This window comes from Heterodontus francisci, chromosome 19 (genome assembly GCF_036365525.1).
Source record: "Heterodontus francisci isolate sHetFra1 chromosome 19, sHetFra1.hap1, whole genome shotgun sequence".
Taxonomy (NCBI): domain Eukaryota; kingdom Metazoa; phylum Chordata; class Chondrichthyes; order Heterodontiformes; family Heterodontidae; genus Heterodontus; species Heterodontus francisci.
The window spans coordinates 70,128,515-70,148,326 of NC_090389.1; the positions used below are offsets into that span (position 1 = coordinate 70,128,515).

At 39.1% G+C, this 19,812-nt stretch overlaps 1 protein-coding gene across 1 annotated transcript in view; it reads right to left on the reverse strand.

Moving 5' to 3' along the window:
- iars1 (isoleucyl-tRNA synthetase 1) overlaps positions 1-19,812 on the reverse strand; it is a 216,003-nt gene that overhangs the window by 106,925 nt on the left and 89,266 nt on the right. Inside the window, exons 15-22 of the mRNA XM_068051875.1 lie at positions 14,868-14,941; positions 10,007-10,201; positions 6,778-6,864; positions 5,985-6,068; positions 3,482-3,626; positions 3,148-3,268; positions 1,247-1,338; positions 787-864 (exon numbers count right to left, since the gene is read on the reverse strand). Coding sequence (XP_067907976.1) covers positions 787-864; positions 1,247-1,338; positions 3,148-3,268; positions 3,482-3,626; positions 5,985-6,068; positions 6,778-6,864; positions 10,007-10,201; positions 14,868-14,941 — 876 coding nt within the window. The remainder of the gene's footprint in view (positions 1-786; positions 865-1,246; positions 1,339-3,147; positions 3,269-3,481; positions 3,627-5,984; positions 6,069-6,777; positions 6,865-10,006; positions 10,202-14,867; positions 14,942-19,812) is intronic.

Consider the following 19,812-nt stretch of genomic DNA (forward strand, 5'->3'; position numbering starts at 1 on the left):
TCCCAAATACCCCATCCATGCGCAGTTTTCCAAAGTTTGGAAGTTTGAGGACGGGTTCATCCTGTATATCTATCTCTAAAAACTTGGACTAAAGAGAGACATCACAAAAGTCAGTCCCACTATTTCAACAGTATATCTAGAACAAAGTCAAATAACCTATTTAGTACAAGCATAACTTGCAATCAATATTTGTAAAATATATGGATTACTGGTAGCCTACCTCCCTCAGATCACATTTGAAAACTCCCATAAATAACGATTTCACTGTAAATGAAAGTTTTAGCAACCTTGTTATTGTCGTGCTTTTCCCTGGTCAAGAGGATCTATTGTAATCTAAGTGAAAACATTGTCTAAATCTGTTAGGAAACTATGGTCTTCCATAACTGCACCTTCTCCACATATATGCTTATTCAGTGAGCTAAAATAAATTCAATCACGAAAAATGCTAGAAATCTTAAAACTAATAAAAAGGGTTAAGAAAACATCTCGCAGGACCTCAAGTAGAAAATATATTGAATTGAAGAGTATCAACAGCAGTAGTATTTTATAGTCACTTAACTAGTACTGTTTTGCCAATCAGAAAATCCCTTTCTAAAAATAATTGAAACTGATCCACTATTACCCAATTGAGAAAAAAATGTACACGTGGAAAGGGTTGAAAATAAAACTGAATAATTATAGTAGCACCTCATTTGAAGAGAAAACAAGGGCAAAAAGGCAAACATGAGCATTCTTTTGATTATCAGATACAATCATAAATGTAAGAACATTGTTAAGTTTTCATACCATCAGCCGACACATGCAGAACAAAACACTGAACAAGGTCTTCAAAGCCCTTTGGCAATCTTCAGTGCCACTTTCACCCTATCAAAGAGAGATAGCAACCAGAATTACCAGGAAATTCTCCCCTATGACACTCGTAACCTTTTAAAAGTAAGGTTATCTAAATGGTATTTTTATGGAAAGATACCCCCATACCCCATCTATCACCACTGCAACAACTTATATTTATTTAGCGCCTTTACTATTAATTCCCATCACTAACAAAGTCTAAATTTATCTATACTTGACCCCACTGCTGCTGAAAATCTTATTCACACCCAGGTCACAATCACCTATGGAAGGCAAACTAAATATAAATCAAGTACTCTTTTCTTCATTGTAAGGAAGAAAATAATGGGACTTAAGATAGGCAAATCTCCAGGATTTGATGGTTTCCACCCAGGGGAATTCAAAGTCTACCTACCTTTAACCTTCTGCGGTTCATTCTCACATACCAGTTGGTTAGTATGTCCACAAATTTGACTAGTCTTGGCACCACAGTGTAAAGCCTGTATGCTGTAAATAAAAAGTAGCTTCTTTAAAAAAAAAATCTGATAAATATGAATACAAATCTCAAAGTGTCACACTTCAGTGTGATTGGATCAAATATATTGGCAAATTGCAATGAATAGGCAGGGAAGAAAAAGTGCATTTTCAACATTTTCTTTTTAAAAGTTTCCTGAATATAAGCTATTAGCTTCTCATTGACAAGTTACAGTTTACAGGGTGCTATTAACATAGCATAATGCCCCATAGCAGTTTGTGCTTCAGGATTAGACAAGCAAATGTTAAGAGGGTCTCAGACAAGTGGTCAAAGTTGTTTAATAAGTTGGTTTTAGAAAGGATTATGGGAAGGGATGTAGCAAAATGAAGGGATTCAGGATAGGAATTTCAGAATTCAGGTTAGATTGGTGAAGATTCTGCCATTGATGGTAGAGCACGGGTGCGGGGGGAATGCAAACGTTTAACAGACTAGTGTTGGAAAAACCAAGGGTGCAGGCAAGGATATTGGGTTAGATGAGGCTACAGAGGAGTGAGACCACAAAGAAATAAAGAGCAGGCCAATAATTTTGAATTTGATGCATTGTGTACTGAAATGACTTTAAATGGGATAGTATTTAGACAGTAAAGCAAAGTTCTGGATGATATGTTTATGCAGGATAGAGCTCAGAAGGCCAAAGAGAAAAGCACTAAGTAAGCAAATCTTACAGTAACAAAAGTGCAATGTGAGTTTCAACAGCACAGGAAATGAAGTGGAAATAGACAGTCTTCATGATGGATTGAATCTCCTTTCATGATTGAGCAAGACACCAAGGGCAGACAAGGCTGAGTTGAATGTGAGAAGAGGTAAGAACTGAAGGGTTGGGGCATGACTTCGGGACTATTTACTGCACCGCCCCAAAAGGGGCAAATCAATCAGATTTCTGCTTTGGTTTAGTTAGATTTTGTGGCATAAAAGGGGCAAGCCAAATTAAACATAGTTCCAAGAGCAGCAGAGAGATTTCCTCAAGGAGGAAGTTGCTTTCAATCTATTCAGACAAAGCCATTGGGAAATCAATATCACCCTTCATTATACGTTATAAAGTAAAAGAAAGAAAATCTGGCATTTATATAGCACCTTTCATGATCTCATGACGTCCCAAAGCATTTTACAGACAATGAAACACTTTTGAGATGTTGGCACTGTTGTAACGTAGGAAACACGCAGCCAATTCCATGCACAGCAAGGTGCCACAAACAGCACTGTGTTAATGACCACATAATCTGTTTTTTGTGATGTTGATTGGAAGATAAATATTGGCCAGGACAGCAGGGAGAATTCCCCTGCTCTTCTTCTAAATAGTGCTATGGGATACTTTACATCCACTTGAAGGAGCAGATGAGGTCTTGGTTTAATGTCTCATCCAAAAGAGGATACTTCCAACAGTGCAGCATTTCCTCAGTACTGCACTGGAGTGTCAACGTTGATTTTTATGCTTACAACCTTCTGGCTCAGAAGTAAGAGTGCATTACCAACTAAGCCATGGCTAACACCTATAATAATTTACAACGATCATCACTAAGGAAAAGCAAGGATTTAGCAAGCAGTAGAGAAACATGAATTTAGTTGAGGATTTAGCTTTTTTTTCTAAAAAAAGGTAGATATGAGCTTGGACAATGGTGTGAGTTGAAGGGCTGAATTAACTTCATTGCACCTTCATTCTCATGTTCAAATTATTGAGCATTGTCTCGGAAAATTGATTATGAACCCTGTATGAAGAAATAAAATATGGAAGATTGAAAGATCTTTAATTTTTTTTTCTACGTCTTCACGTTTATGATTACCTTCCATTTCTGCCTTGAAAAACTGGATGAGAGATTGTGTAAATGAAAGTATCCATTTATCCATAATGTTGTCGCTATCCTCAATCGTGCTTTCATTGAAAAGGAATTGGATACCCTCTTCCTGGAATGAGAAATTCACTAGTAATTTTAAAATAATTGAACAGCTGTCAGTACACTTTATACCACACTAACATTTTTATATTTAAAAATATAAAATTATGACATTAAGCCAATACTGTAATCTATGCAATTCTATACACTTTGATGCAAGTGCACTGCAACAAACCAGCAATCCTGAACAAGAGATTGTTATGCATACAATGTACACCTGTACCTTGTGCAATCTCTGAACATTCTGGACAAGGAATCTGTATGCATTGTACCAAGGCAAGAAAACATCCTTGAGAACGTCTCTCACTCCTTCCTCTTTAAATCGTAAATTCTCTGCTCTCACAACAGGGGAATTAATAAGGTACAGCCTAAAAAAGAACATTTACAAAGTTTATGAAAAATGGCATATAATAGTCTCACACTGAATTAAAATAACATTTATACTAAATTTGCCACAAAATACTGAAAATATTCAAAAGTTTTCAAATATAAATGCAATCACTATTGCAGAATATTTTGCTTCCGAAATCTATCAGCGCTATATACAAATGAAAATGAGAAACTAATAAGAAATTAACTATCTTCAAAGCTGTGTCCAACCTTCAAAATAGTCTGAATTTCAGATCATTAAATAAAGATTAAATATAAATTGTTAAACAACTAAGATAAACATGGTGCAGTTAAATAATGTTACTGTACCTCATTTCAATAAAACAAATCCTTAAGCTAATATTGTTGGCAACACAACAGAATTCACCATTTTACAAAAAACCAACACTCAATCAAAGAAGTGTATTTTACTTTTAGGCACATGGAGTCATGTTATATTAGGATTTCAATCACAAATTCTTAGTTTAATCATGTTAAACAGACTTTACCTTCTGGGCTACTTCAAGCTTGAACATAGTGTGAAAGAATACATCCATGTAAAATATATTACTCATAACTGTGCAGTATCTTTTGAAAGTTTAATGTTTTAAATAGGAAAAATGCTGAAATTAGTCTTCTACAGATTATGTACATAATTACCATTTTTTTTAAAAACTGAAGGTGTCAAAAATTAACAATCGATAAAACCAATGTTTATTAACACACATAAATTAGGTGTGTTAATGTTTCTAAGTCACATTCTGATGACATGTTTCAAATAGATCAGGAGATTTTTCACTGTAACATGTCAGATTTTTAGGAGAATTTAAATAAAGTGGCTTATTCAATCAGGCTATTTCGTCATATTGCACAAAGAAGCAACTCTGCTTCAGTTGGCTTCAATATGAACTGAAAATATTACTCAGTGGCTGGGATTTTACGTTGAGCGAACGGGAGCTGGCCACCGACTTCTTCCACCGCGCCTGGGGATGTGTTCCATATTTTACGGCTCCCCGGGTTTTAATTGTTCCGAGGTGGGATTTCCACCCGCTTGAGGGAGGAAGTTCCGGCTCATTGAGCTGCCAGCCAATCAGCAGACCGGGCCAGCAGCTCTTACTCCCAACAGCGCCACCTGGAATGGTGGCCACTGCTGTGTCTGTAACCCAGCCGACTGCAGAGGAAGAAAGCCGGAAGTTAAGTAAGTTTTGGTTGCCTCACTGGGGGTAATTGGGCGGGCCCTGGCGAGGCAAGGGTGGTTGGTTGGGGGGAGGGGGGTGTGTTATGTGCTGGGGGTGCTGGGGTAGCAGGCGGTGGCCCTCCATCAGACGGATTTCCCGGCTCCAGGGCGCCCGCTTGCCACGTGCAAAATCCGCGTGGAGGCGGGCGAAGGCCCTTAAGTGGCCATTAAGTGGCCTTGATTGGCCTGCGATGGGCGGGCGGGCCGTTTTTGCCCCCACCCACCGCCCTACATAAAGGGCGGCAGAGGCAGGAGTAGGTTGGGAAAGCCTCCCGAGCCTCCCACTCCATTTTACACCACCCAACCACTGGCCACCCCCAACATCCCGCTCGTTGGTCTGGCGTCAAATTCCAGCCAGTGTGTAAGATTTTGATTTGAAATGAGGTACAACCAGCAGTCCATTATTAACTAATTGCAATAAATTGCAAACAAAACCACAGGTTTGTTCTCTGTCTGTTTTCATAGCCTGGAGTTATCTTTCATTATGTGAACTTCAGCAAAATAGATCGGAATACCTGCCAACTGGGCTATAGAGGAATGGACTCTAGAATAGTGCCTACAGTTCTACACATTATCAATTTCAGTCATGAGAAAACACCAAATGGAAGAAAATATTTTAAACATCTTTAAAAAGGGGTAGGGAAATTCCATATAAAATGCAATTTGTTAACACATAGGTATGCTTATGTTATACCTACTACAGAGGTATAGGAATCTGTTCTAAATTTTGGGTGCCATTTTGTAGTATTTTAACGGACAAGAACAATAGAAATATTACAAATGTGATAACATTATTTGAATATCTAGACAAACTACTTTAGTTTGATTCTCACTCATTACTCTTGATTAGGCTAACTGATGTACTGTTACTTAACTCATGAATACTCCAATTTTCCCTTCGCCACACTCAATTTATCTTCGGCATCTCATATCATTTGAATAAATATACAAAAGAATATAAGAATTGTTAGACAAGAAAGGACCAATGTCCTAGCCGTCGCATGATACAATGAGTGTTGATTAATGTGAATCTCTCATTTGCTAAAGTTTAACAAGTCAGCATTTCCTGGAAAGACACTTAAAAACCAAGCACGCTGCCATTAAAAGATGTACATTTTACCTCAGTGCATCCGCACCATAGCAGCTTACAACATGCATCGGATCTGGGTAGTTCTTTTTACGTTTGCTCATTTTCTGACCATCGCTAAACGAAGATGAGAGCAGAAATATGGTTCACTGATTACATATTAGAAATTGCATGCATTTTTGAACTGAAAGTAATTTTATAATTAAACAAATAATTTATTTTCAGTTTGATTTTCATTAAGGCAGCTGTATTTTCCTAATTCCAAACCTGATGAGATCATATCAATAGTGAAATCAACTTCACTGTGTCCTAATCTATTAGCATCAAACGTCCAATCCTATTTTCATCTTTGGTAAAATTAATTTTCTTTGGCAAAATTCCTCCCTTAGGACTTAAATATTATATTGACTGATCTTCAAGTCCAGTAAAATCAAAAGCTCGTCTTTCAAGAGTTGGCCCACAAATGCCAGCTTACTTAAAATTTCCAGTTACCTTTAAATCTACCTTTACTTAGAGTCTGAGTTACTAAAATAATCACTCGGTAGTTATGCCTAACATTAAAAAAAAACTACAATAGCTGCTCAAGAAAATTAATTGTAGTTTACACAGGTTATATTAGTGTTTAAGCTAAAAGTTAAATCATGTGATGAGGAGTGATCAATTTGTATACAACCCAAAACATTAACTTGATCCCTGAAACCACAGAGAAAAGTATGTTCTAATTATACATGACAGTCCTGCTGGAGGCCTATAAGTTTTGAAAATGCTGAAAATTCAAATACAATTTTAATGGTTATTGATGCAGGAATATTAAACACGGTCTTACCTTGCCAGTACTAGACCATTTACTATTACATTCCTGAAAGGTGGTTTGCCAAACAGAGCTGTGGACAGTACCAGTAGAGTATAAAACCTAAGGAAACAGTTGATACATTGAGAAAACCAGACCCTTTTTAAAAAAAAAATCACATTAATGATCTCTTGTTCAAAGAACTTCACAGCCTTTATAATTCACATCCTATAATGCAACATTATGCTAAATGAATTTTATTTCTTCTTTCATAACAATATAATAGAAGGCGTAGATTATTTGGCACTTCGAACCTGCTCCACTATTCAAAATGATCATGGTTGATCTTCTACCTAATTCCACTTTCCTGCACTATCCCCACGTTCCTTAATTCCCTTAGAGTTCAAAAATCTATTGATCTCTGTCCTGAATATTTTCAACGACTGAGCATCCACAGCCCTCTGGGGTACAGAATTCCAAAGATCTACAATCCTTTGAGTGAAGAAATTTCTCATTTCGGTCCTAACTGGCTGACCCCTTATTCAGAGACTATGACCCCTACTTCTTGACTCCCCAGCCAGGGAAACATCCTACCAGCATCTACCCCATCAAATCCTTTTAAGAGTTTCATGTGTCAATGAGATCATGTCTTATTTTTCTAAATTCCAGGGAATATAGCCCCAGTCTACTCAAGCTCTTCTCACAGGACAATCCCCTCATCCCAGAAATCAGTCATGAACTTTTTTCTGCCTTGTCCTTTCACTGTTTCCACTATTTAGTAGATACCAAAACAAGGAGGATACCAGAACCGAGAATATAAATATAAGGAAAGACTGAATTGGGGGGTGGGGGGGGGGGGGGGGGTGCTCTTTCTCTATACAAAAAAACACTGGAGGTGTGACCTAACAGTTCTTTAAAATTATGAAGGGGTTTGATAGGGTGATTGTAGGGAAAGTGTGTCCACTTGTGGGGGAGTCCAAAACTAGAGGACACAAATATAAGATAGTCACTAATAAATGCAATAAGGAACTCAGGAGAAACTTTGTTACCAACAGGGTAGTTATTCTTGTTATTTTGACTACTTGAGACAAATAGCATAGATGTATTTAAAGGGCATTGAGGCAATACTTGGGAGAAAGGAATAGGATATTCAGATATGGCTAGATAAAGTAAATGCAAGGAAGTTCATGTGGAGCATAAACACTGGTACAGGCTAGTTGGGCCAAATGTCCTATTTCTGTGCTGTCAATTCTATGTAATTCATCAGTTAGTCTCTGAAAAGAAGCCAAGATAGGCATGAAGAAAACTAGCTGCACAAGAGGCTGGATTGGTCAGAGCATGCAGAAATGGTTTTATCCTCAAATTTTGAATTGGTCTGGGTCTGAAGATGACAGGATTGCGCCAATTCAATCATCCCAGTTTACAACTCTCCTGCCTGTGGAAATGCTACAGCACCACCACCAGCACGAGAATGTCACTATAGCACAAATTTATATCGACAACTTTCATTATAAATGTGCACATAGAAATTTAAACAGAAATATAAGAGGAGAATGTATGATTTAACTTGGGAATGAATTACATCTACACAGCCTAGTCCAATTGTCTCCCATCTTCTAAACTTGCTTCACTTTAAAACTACACTTAATCTTAACTCCCTGTGTGCACTGCCAGTACAGATTGACTAATTACACAAAAAAAGTCATTGTTTTTTGGGTATAATTACACACAAAAGTGTGTAATTATACCCAAAAAACAATGACTTTTTTTTTTAATTGCAAGGACAACACTGCTATCAGTGACAGAAGTGCAACATTATGGAGGAAGATTATCTGTGCAAAAAAACATGGGTATGAACATTTTGAAAGTGGACAGTGGCACTTTTTTTTCTTTTTAGAATAGTTGTGGCAGTGCAATAAAGGAAGTGCATTTAAACCAGCGTTAAACATTTTTCCAACCAATATTTTCCTTTACAAACTGCAATATCTTTACAGGAAAAAACATTTTCACTAATTGCTAGAGTCAGCTGTTGAATCTGACAAAAGACTGAACAGAAATTCTAATGCATATTTTCTCAGTTATAAAAAATAATTATTTTTCTGAACAGTAGCATTTTGAACTCAAAATATGGGACTCGCTTATTGCACTTGTTCAAGTTCAGTCTTCAATTATATCATGCAACTGTATCCGTTTAATGTTTTTCACATTGCTTCGATAGTTTCAGTCTCAATTTATTTTCCAATGGGACTAAGTTCACAACACCCAAGTTTCACATCATTTGTGAAATCTCACTTAGAGACCACTAAGTAGCTGAAGGAAAAAACTGAAACACGGCCGGGTTTTTGCTGGTGACGGGGGTCTCAACATCTGGAAAAGGCGACATCAAGAACCCCGCGTTGGCTCTTCTCCAGAAGACTCACCGAAACTAGTGCCAATCAGGCACTTAAGTGTACAGCGATGGGCCTTCCACAAGATCAAGGACCCTGTTGCCATAAGTCCCACCCTTGGAAAGCTGCCAGCCAACCAGAGGCTGGCGACTCTTCCACTGAGCAGCGCCACTGCAGAGGGGAGCGGTGCTGGACCAAGGCTACAGCTAGGTCAAGGCAAGAGGGGTCTCACAGGTTGGGGGTCATGGGAAAGGGGGTGTAGGAGGATCGCTAGCAAGGACAGGGGGGTGACTCTCTGTGAGCCCCCCTTTCTTGATACTGGGTCCCTTGTTCAGGAACCGTGCTTTCAGTGCTGCAACAGGCCCACCCGGTGGTGCATGGCCAATTGCGCAGCGGCAGGATGAGGCCTTAATTGGAGATTATTGGGGGCTAAATTTTGGCAGAAGCAGGACACCCCGCCACTCCCCATGGCCACCATCCCCACCTGATTTTATGCTCTCCCCGCTTTCAAACCTGCCATGAGGGGAGAGCATAAAATTTCCCCCATTATATAAGTACAACAAAAAGTACTATTGCAAGTCTTGGGTGAAGACTTTTTTTGGGCAGTATAGGAGGTACTTAACTAAGCCTTATATGATCTGGAAATGTGGTGTGCAGACACTGGTCACAAGAGAAAAATGTTCTATTCCCACTTGTGAACAAAAATTCATCAAGGCATTAAATTTTAAATTTGAGATAGCAACTTCAGTGAATCATCAGTCTCAATACATTACCATACCCATGTTTCCCTGTCAAACACGATAATCATCATAACAAGTTCATGGAACTAATCACGAGGTAAGACAATTAAATTGCTACAGTAGAAATTACTTCTTTACCATCCTCTCGTTTGGTCAATTCCCTCAGCAATGAAGTCTGCTGGGAAGCTGTCTTCAAACTCTTTTCTGTTTTCAAAGGGATAGTGAACCTGAGCATATGGCATGCTTCCACTTTCAAACCAGCAATCAAAAACCTCAGATACTCGTCTCAGTACACCTTTGCCACAGCGTGATGGGATCGTGATGTGATCCACACTGGAACAGAAAATATAATCAAAGCATCAATCAGAAGGATAGAAAAGGCAAGAAACATTCAGCAATACATTGTACTGTGCAAGAAACGCATTTATGACTATGAAAATCATACATTTTCCACATTACAACAGTGGGTGCTTTCATTGTAAAGCGCTCTGGGACATCGTGAGGTCAAGAAGGTGCAATATAAATGTAAGTCTTCTGTTCTTTATCGAAATAAATTTTCCCTATTTCTGAAGATACAGAGGGGTGGTAAGATATGGTTTTACAAGTGATAACAACCCTTCGTTATCTTTGCCCAAGTTGCCATTCTTCATGCACAGACAGACAGTGAACGTTCAGTCGGCTAAATTAATTAAGGGTAGCACCAAAGCGAAGCCGATTGCTAACCTTACTCAATATTCACATGTATATGTTTTCCAACACAGATCAAAACTTTGAATCTTCAATGGTTGTCCCCACTTCCTAGCACAGAAGGATTGAAATTAATTGCAGTGCCCAAATGTTGCTTTTGCTGGGATTGGCTAATATAGCCCAGACTAGGTATTGAACATGGAATCCTCCTTATCTCTGTGGTTCAGCTGCAATAATAACATGGCAGTTGTTTCTCCTGCAATGTGATCACCCAACAATTAACTGACAGAGTAATTCCACTCCGATCCACAAATGAGGCTGATGTTGCAACAAAGGGGAGGTTTTTAGTCTGAAGCTTATTCACAAAATTGTATTTTGTATGCTTTTACAACTCCTATTTTCAATTAGAGAAAATGTTGGATACACACTAGGAAATTATGTTGTTTTACTGTGCTTTAATGTACACAAGCACTTAATTATATTACCTGAACAGGTGGTTGCCACAACTTTAACATCTATTTTGTGTACTAGTCCATCTCCCATGGCATCATATGTAGGAAATGAAGGCCAAGGACAAGGGCTAATTAGGTCTGAGTGCACCAATGTAATTTAGTCCCCATTTTAAAGCCTTACACTCTCTCCTAGTTTGTATCTTTCCAATATGAATTCCTATGTTCACATGTATAGCAGAAACTGCCTATGCAAAAATAGGGAGTATGGTTAAAACTGTGAAGAGGACTGTTATGTGACTTCAGATGGATACAGCAAGTAGATTGGGCAGTTAAATGCAAGATGAAATTTAAAGTGGAAAAATATGTAGTGATACATTTTGAGGGGAAAATGAAGGAGAAGAAATACAATAAATACAATTACTGCTGAGTATATTCTTGACATCCCTCATATTCAATATGAAAAAAAATCTATTTATATTCCCAATTGGAGTGGCATTATTTTGTTTTCTGGAGCAGGTAATCTTGTCGCTGTAGTTTCTTTCAGAAAGTGTTTTATTTTGGTTCCCAGATATTGTCATGGGAAAAATTGCTTCAGGACATTCAGGACCTGTCCCAGATAAATCAATCTCAACACTACATTTACAAAAAGGTTTCCCAAGAAGTTTCAAAGCATCTTAATTTTTTTTTTTAATGTATACAATCTCATAAAATAGTTACACTTCATTCCAGTTTGATATAATGCTCTATATTTCAGTTCAATATTTACACTTCAGCTGCCCAGGCAGGACTGCAGTTTCAATTAGTCAAAAATACACTAGTGAAATATTAACATATGAAAATTCTAGATTTAACAAATTTAATTTCTTTGATTGCTGAAACATTGAAGAGAAATGGCTGCAAGATGATGATATCTAAACATTAACACCTCACAAAAATTTCAATGGCAGAACTGAACTCTTCTGGATCCACTGGAAATTCTCACCATCTATGTACAACATTCCATCTGAACATCAGTGAAAGATTATTTCTGAAAGTCCTGTCACTCAAACGGTGCGAGAAATTCATTCTAAAAGGGCATTTTAAACCCTGATTTGACTGATTCTATCTTTATAATCTCAGTATTTTGCTATATCTAACTGCTTCTGCATATCATTCTATCTGCAATATTAGTGTTGGTCTGTACATGTTCATCAAATAGTGTGGCATTTGTTGCCCTTGGAGGAGAATTGAAGATATAGTGCATATCCCACGTGATATCCAGTAGTTGATTATTAGTGGACAATTGTTAATTCCCTAGCATTAAATATCTTAAATTGTTGTTGCTGGCTATCCCATTGACAGCAAATTCATGGGCACAAGTTTTGGTTTCCTGGATGCTTAGTCCATCATGGAAACAGTTTTACAAAAGCAAAATACTGCAGATGCTAGAAATATGAAATAAAAACAGAAAATGCTGGAAATACTCAGCAGGCCTGGCAGCATCTGTAGAGAGAGAAACAGAGTTAACGTTTCAGGTCGATGACCTTTCATCAGAATGAGAAAAGTTAGAAATGTAATAGGTTTTAAGTAGGTCAAATGGGGGAGGGTGGAAAAAGAACAAAAGGGAAGGGCTGTGATAGGGCAAAAGACAGGAAACGTTAAATGGCAGAAGAGTTGGTGATGCACAGCCAAATGGAGTAGTAATGGGGCAAGTAAAAAAACAAAAGATGCGTCCAGAGGAGGTGTCTATGGCAGAATAATGAACAGCTGCCATCCAAGAGCAAAAACAAGATTAAGGCCGAAACATGCAAAGAAAATAAATTAAAATGGGGGCAGAGATTACAGTCTGAAATTGCTGAATTCAATGTCGAGTCCAGAAGGTTGTAAAATGCCTAATTGAAAGATGAGGTGCTGGTCCTTGAGCTTCATTAGAACACAGAAGGCGGCTGAGGACAGAGATGTCAGCATGAAAGCAAGGTAGAGAATGAAAATGGTAGGTCACTGGAAGATTGGGGTCATGCTTGCAGACTGACCGGAGGTGTTCCGCAGTCACCCAATCTGCATTTGGTTTCTTCAATGTAGAGCAGACTGCATTGTGGGCGCAAATTCATTATACTAAATTGAAAGAAGTACACGTAAATCGCTGTTTCACCTGGCAGGAGTGTTTGGGACCATGGACAGTGAGGAGAGAGGAGGTAAAAGGGCAGTGTTGCAACTCCTGCACTTGCATGGAAAGGTGCCATGGGAAAGTTGGATGGGGTTTTGGATGTGATAGAAGAGTGGACCAGGGTGTGGCAGGGGGAACGGTCCCTTTGGAATGCTGAAAGGGGAAGGGAGGGGAAACTGCGCTTGGCAGTGACATCATGCTGGAGGTGGCATAAATGGCAGAGGATGATCAGTTGAATACGGAGGCTGATGTGGTGGAAGGTGAGAACAAGGGGAACCCTATTGTGGTTCTGGGACGGGGGGCCGGAATAGAAATGCCATGAGGTCGAAACAAGAAGAAAGCCAAAACCGTAACAGGAAACAGCAAATTCCAGTGGATAAGATATGACCAATTTGTGAATTAAGGAAGAAAGAATTTGTACTTAAATGTCCTTTTCATCTTCATGACATCGCAGTGTGCTTTACAGCTGATGAAGCACTTTGAAGTTCAGTTACTGTTTGCTGTTATAATGCAGAGAAATGTTGCACACACCAAGTTCCCAATGAGATAAATGACCAGATAATCTTTTTTTTTAAATTATGTTGGTTGAGGGATAAACATCAGCCAGGATACGGGAAGAGCTCCTTTGTTCTTCTTCAAACAGTGCCATGAATCTTTTACGTCCATCTGAGAGGGCAGATGAGATCTCAGTTTAACACCTCTTGCAGTTATAATGCACTTTTCATAAACTCAGGACGTCCCAAAGTGCTTTACAGCCAATGAAGTACTTTTGAAGTACAGTCACAGTTGTAATGTAGGTAATGTGGCAGCCATTTTGCACACAGCAAGGTCCCATAAACAAATGTAAAAATGACAAAACAATCTGTTTTCGTGATGTTAAGGGATAAATATTGGCTAACATACAGAGATATTCTGTGTGATAAGAAAATACCACTGGCACTAAGGAGGCGGGTGCACGATCAGTGTGTGCTACCGCCAATGACATATGGGGCAGAATCATGGACAACTACAAAACATATGGAACAAAAACTGTGTACAGCTCAGAGACCAATGGAAAGACAAATGTTACACATCCCCATTCGTGATAAAATCAGGTGTAATGAAATACACCAGAAAACCAGAGTTAAGGACATCATTCAGAAGATAAAAGAAGCCAAATGGAGATGGGCTGGGCATGTTGGTCCAAGAAATGATAACAGGTGAACAAAAATGCTAATGGAGTGGCAGCCAAGAACAGGAAAAAGAGTGGGGAGATCGAGAAGCAGATGGAGAGATGACATGAAATTGGCTAAAACACTAGGGATTTCTCCCCTGCACTTCTTCAAAATAGTCCCATGGGATCTTTTACTTCTACCTGAGAGCGCAGACAGTGCCTCTGTTTAATGTCTCTTCCAAAAGAAGGCACCTCTGACAGTGTAGCATTCCCTCAGTACTGCACTGGAGTATCACCCTACATTTTTGTGCTCCAGTCTCTGGACTGGAGCTTCAACTCTCAACATTTTGACTCAGAGGTGAGTGTTGTGCTACCACTGAGCCACAGCTGTACACAATCTGGTCAGAGAACAGGTAGAGTTAATTAAATTACAACATGTTATATTGCTAACCAAAGCTGACCAGAATAGAAACATCAAGTAAGACCAATAATAAAAAAGTCCTGCTTCACTAAAATTTAATAGGACATCCATAACGGTCACATTCAAAAAATCTGACTCACCTTTCTCGATGAAGGTCTTCAATTCTGATTCCACTCAACTCTTCCAACTCTGCCACAGATCCCACACATACCACCTGTCAACATAATAAACTTTTTCTTGATACAGCATTCCTTGTACACATAAGCAATCCATCATCCTGACAATAACAGGTAGAAGTAATTTGATTTAAACAATTCTGATTAAGTATACATTGCAAGAAAGGCAACAAGCAGGGAAACTCAGCTGGTGTACAATCCAGGTGTAAATTTTATTGTAAGATGTACCAATATAATAAAAAAAAGAAAAAAACATGTTAATAAGTCATGCAGAAAAATATGGTCCAGAAATTTATTTTTCATTACCTGAGAAATCATTATCACGTTAGAGTCTGTAAACCAATCTAATAAGTTTCTCTGCCTCATTATGGCGAGTACACGCTTTCCTTTGACTTGAGCAGAGAACTCATGAGCATGTTGACAACGGCCAAAGCCCAAAGACCAAATGCACACCAATGTACTGGTGAAATGTAACCATTTATGTAAAATTATACAGCTTACTGCTATGGCACACTGGCAAGAATCCCAGGCCCCAATGACAGCTACACTCCTCCACGTCCCTTCAGTGAACCAGGTTGGGTGATCAATAATTAACAGTGCCCTGCAGTACCATGCATGACTCAGGCATTGGATTACTGAGTCTGCCACAAAGGAGTGATTTTGTTCAATCTCCCATCACCAAATATTTGCAGTGTGACACTTAAGGGTGCTGAACAGCAGCTATAATTAATCTTAAAATATTGCTGCTTTATTTTAATCTCCAAAAGAATACTCTCTCCAGCAATTCTTAAAACATTCAGATATGAAGCACACATCAAGCATGCAACATTAAACTTTTCACCTATTGAATGGGCACCAATCACAGCTGTAGTCACAATTTTGAGATAATTGCTTTTCTGGGTATCGGGAGAGTAGGGTAAAACAAGGAAAAGGAAACAAGATCACAAGAGACAGTTTCACCAGCTAAATTGGATTATCATGGCAACAAAACAGTTTCTTTAAATTTTCTACTTTGGGGAAGGCATGCAAGAGCTTTTCATTTGTGGACTTCTGACTATAGGAATTTAGCATAACACTGCTTAACATTTCTTTTAGGAGTTTTACAGTCATAGAAAGAGTTTCATCACATCACCCTGGGCTGCATTACTCAGATTCAACAGAAAAAGGCCATGGTTCCAATTCATTGTGACACTTGGGGCTGAATTTTATTAGCATGCCGCATATTGCGGCGGTGCGCATTGGACTTAGCGACATTCCGACACGGAAGCGCCGCCGTTGAGACCCCACGATATTTTGCGATATAAGCCCTTAAAAGCAATTAAAATGTTTAAAGGAACAGGTTCGTTGACAAATTGAAATAAAAATCTGTTTATACCTGCAATCCCCTCTCCCACCACCCCCCCACCAATGAATAAGCAGTTAATTTTTTTCCCTATCCCCCCAAAGAAATGAATTCTCACTCATGACCTTTACCCCCCCGAACTTTATTCCCTTTGACCCAAAACCCCTTCCCACCATCCCCGCAACCAATCAGAGCAGTTTTCACCGCTCCACCACCGATAATTCCAGGCAACCTCCCTCCCCACCAGTGTCTCGCCTTGGAGCTCCGCATGGGAGGTCCGAAGGCACACAAGTTGCGGCCTGCAGCCGTAAAATTGGCGTGGGACGGCCGCCAGGACCAGGTAAGTTAATCTGCATGTTTATTCCACTAATTTTAATATTTAAATGAAGGCCCCGCTGCTAAGCAGCGGAGGTGGCCACACCGAGGCCTTGCCACCACCAGTAATATGCGGCAGGGCCTTCTTGGCATCATGGGTCGTGGTGGGCTGCTCCCGCAAGCATTTTACGGGCTCCCCCGCCAAGTGGCGCTGGTAAAATTCAGCCCTTAGTTCCCTTTCCTGGATTTCAATTCATAACATGCAGCTTTAGTAAATATACAGAAAATCAGTATTGAAGAAAAAGTCAATTTGAAAAAGTGTCAGCATTCACTAGTCATACAGTGCCATGGTCAAAAATGAAATTAAATTCTTATGAAGGTACAAAAACTAATCAAGTAACATTTAACAGACAAAAAGTCTTTGATCAGTGATGTCAAAAGTGTTACTTTCGACATAAAAACAAGAAACGCTGGAAATACTCAGCAGGTCTTGCAGCATCTGTGGAGAGAGAAGCAGAGTTAACGTTTCAGGTCATTGACCCTTCTTCAGAACTAGCAGATATTAGAAATGTGAAAGGTTTTAAGCAATTAAAGCGGGGGTGGGGCAGGAGATAACAAAGGAGAAGGTGTAGATAGGACAAGGCCACAGAATAGCTGACCAGAAGGTCATGGAGCAAAGGCAAACAAAAGGTTAATGATGTGTTGAAAGACAGAGCATTAGTACAGATAGGATGTTAACGGACCGAAAACTGAACAGCCACAAGTACAAACTGAACAAACTAAGATAAAATAAAATGAAATAAACACGAAAAAAAAGAAAAAAACTAAAAATAAAAGTAAAATGGGGGGGCCCATCATGCTCTGAAATTATTGAACTCCATGTTCAGTCCGGCAAGTTGTAGTGTGCCTAATGGGTAAATGAGATGCTGTTCCTCGAGCTTGCGGTGATGTTCACTGGAACACTGCAGCAATCCCAGGACAGAGATGTGAGAAAAGAGGAGCGTTGAAATGGCAAGCAACCGGATGCTCGGGGTGATGCTTGCGGACTGAGCAGAGGTGTTCCGCAAATCGGTCACCCAGTCTGCGTTTGGTCTCCCCAATGCAGAGGAGACCACATTGTGATCAGCGAATACAGTATACTACATTGAAAGAAGTACAAGTAAATCGCTGATTCACCTGAAAGGAGTGTTTGGGGCCTGGGATAGTGAGGAGAGAGGAGGTAAATGGGCAGGTATTACACCTCCTGCGATTGCAGGGGAAGTTGCCGTGGGAAGGGGACGAAGTGGTGGGGGTAATGGAGGAGTGGACCAGGGTGTCACGGAGGGAACGATCCCTTCAGAATGCTGACAGGGGAAGGGAGTGGAAGATGCGTTTGGTAGTGGCATCACGCTGGAGGTGGCAGAAATGGCGGAGGATGATCCTTTGGATATGGAGGCTTCAGATATCTGACATTAGAATATGCCAAATGGCAGAATTTTAAGTACAAAACAGTTGCAAAAGTACTTGGTTATAAATAATTAATAGGTGATTAAACATGTTCATATGGACTAACACAGTTAAACCCCATTAAACTGATTAGAATTTAGAATATCACATTCAATCAGAGAACTTTTACATTGACTTAACGTGTACGAAGTAGGACAGGGATCTCAACAGCTTCAAACAGAAGGTGGATCAGGACACAAATAAAAAACTAGCAGTAAATCACAAATGTACTGTTGTTCAATGCAAGATAAATATGGAAATGAAAAAATAATTATATAATTTTGGTAATGCTGAGGTGGTGTAGTGTATTATTGTACTTAGGTACTGCACCACAGATAAAGGAATGCAGATCCATGCCTACAGTTCCACATATTGCAATGCTGATCATAGCCAGACCAACAAGAGGCATTATTAGTGGAAGCTTTGTGCTTCCTTGTGAGAAGGGAGGTGAAAAGAAAATATCAGCTAAGAAAAGGATAAAAGATAAACTATGTGAAGCAGGATTTTGAAAGTGGCTATTTATTCAAATGACAGGCATTGGGTTTTCTGGTTCAATAGAGGTAAATTCCATGATTTTAATTATTATTACTTTCACAATAATGTCAGTGTGTCAGGAAGTGAATGTTGTGTATTTTCATGTTGTATGAAATTAGGTCATTAAAATTTTAAACTTTTGTAATATGATCTTAAAAATTGCAATTATGCCTGTTATTTTCCTGATGGGGGCACAAATTTTAAAAGGTTCAGATTTTCAGTCAATTTGTATTTTATAGAAGCACACCCATACAAATTGAAGTAGTAGCCTTTAAGTATAAACAAAGAAATGATATTAATTTTACATAATGTACTACCGTTTCTACTAGATGAAAAAAGAACTTGCATTTATAGTGTCTTTCACATCCTCAGGATTTCCCAAAGACTTCAAAGTCAACATAGCCACTGTTGATATATATGCAAATGTAACAATCAATTTCACACACAATATCCCAGAGAGATTAAGGGGTGGCGGGGGGGCGCGGTAGCGGTGCTGGTGGTGAGAGAGAGGGAGAGGGAGTGGGTGGGGTGATGGGGTGATCCCCTGCTCCTCCAAAGTCCCCACAGACCGCAATCTTCTGGAAATCACCACACTGACTTTTTACCCTGTAATATCATTATGAAAAATTGCTGAAAAAGTGACACCTTGTTAACAAAGTGTAACTGGGTTTTTAAACATGTAATAAGTCCTAACTACTGCTGACTAACATCTCTGGCCCTGGAAAACAAATTTTATATTTGTGCAATATCAACTTTTTCCATTGTCATAAAAATTCCATATTACAATAATAATGTTTCTTGTAAAGTTTATTTATGATAAAGTTTCTAATGTGCATGTCCCAAAATTAATTTCAATCTCTGTACAATTTATAAAAAGTGAAGAATAATCAGCGCATTTTACTTCCTGGTTTGCTGTCTGTGAGAATGCTTCAATATGATTGGATGCTTAACCTGCTTGATGACAACAATGTTACTGGATGCCAGGAGATCTCCTTGACTTGGAACCAGATTCAAATCAGCGATGAGAAAGGTGAAATCCACATCACAGAGATTGCTAGATTTTTGTGGGCAGCTTTGTTCCATAAATCACCAGGGCCAGATGGATTGCATCCCAGGTTGTGAAAGGAAGGCAGGGAGGAAATAGCAGATGCGCTGAGGATCAACTTCAAATCCTCACTGGATACAGGCGAGGTGCCAAAGGATTGGAGGTCTGCGAACGTTATACCATTGTTT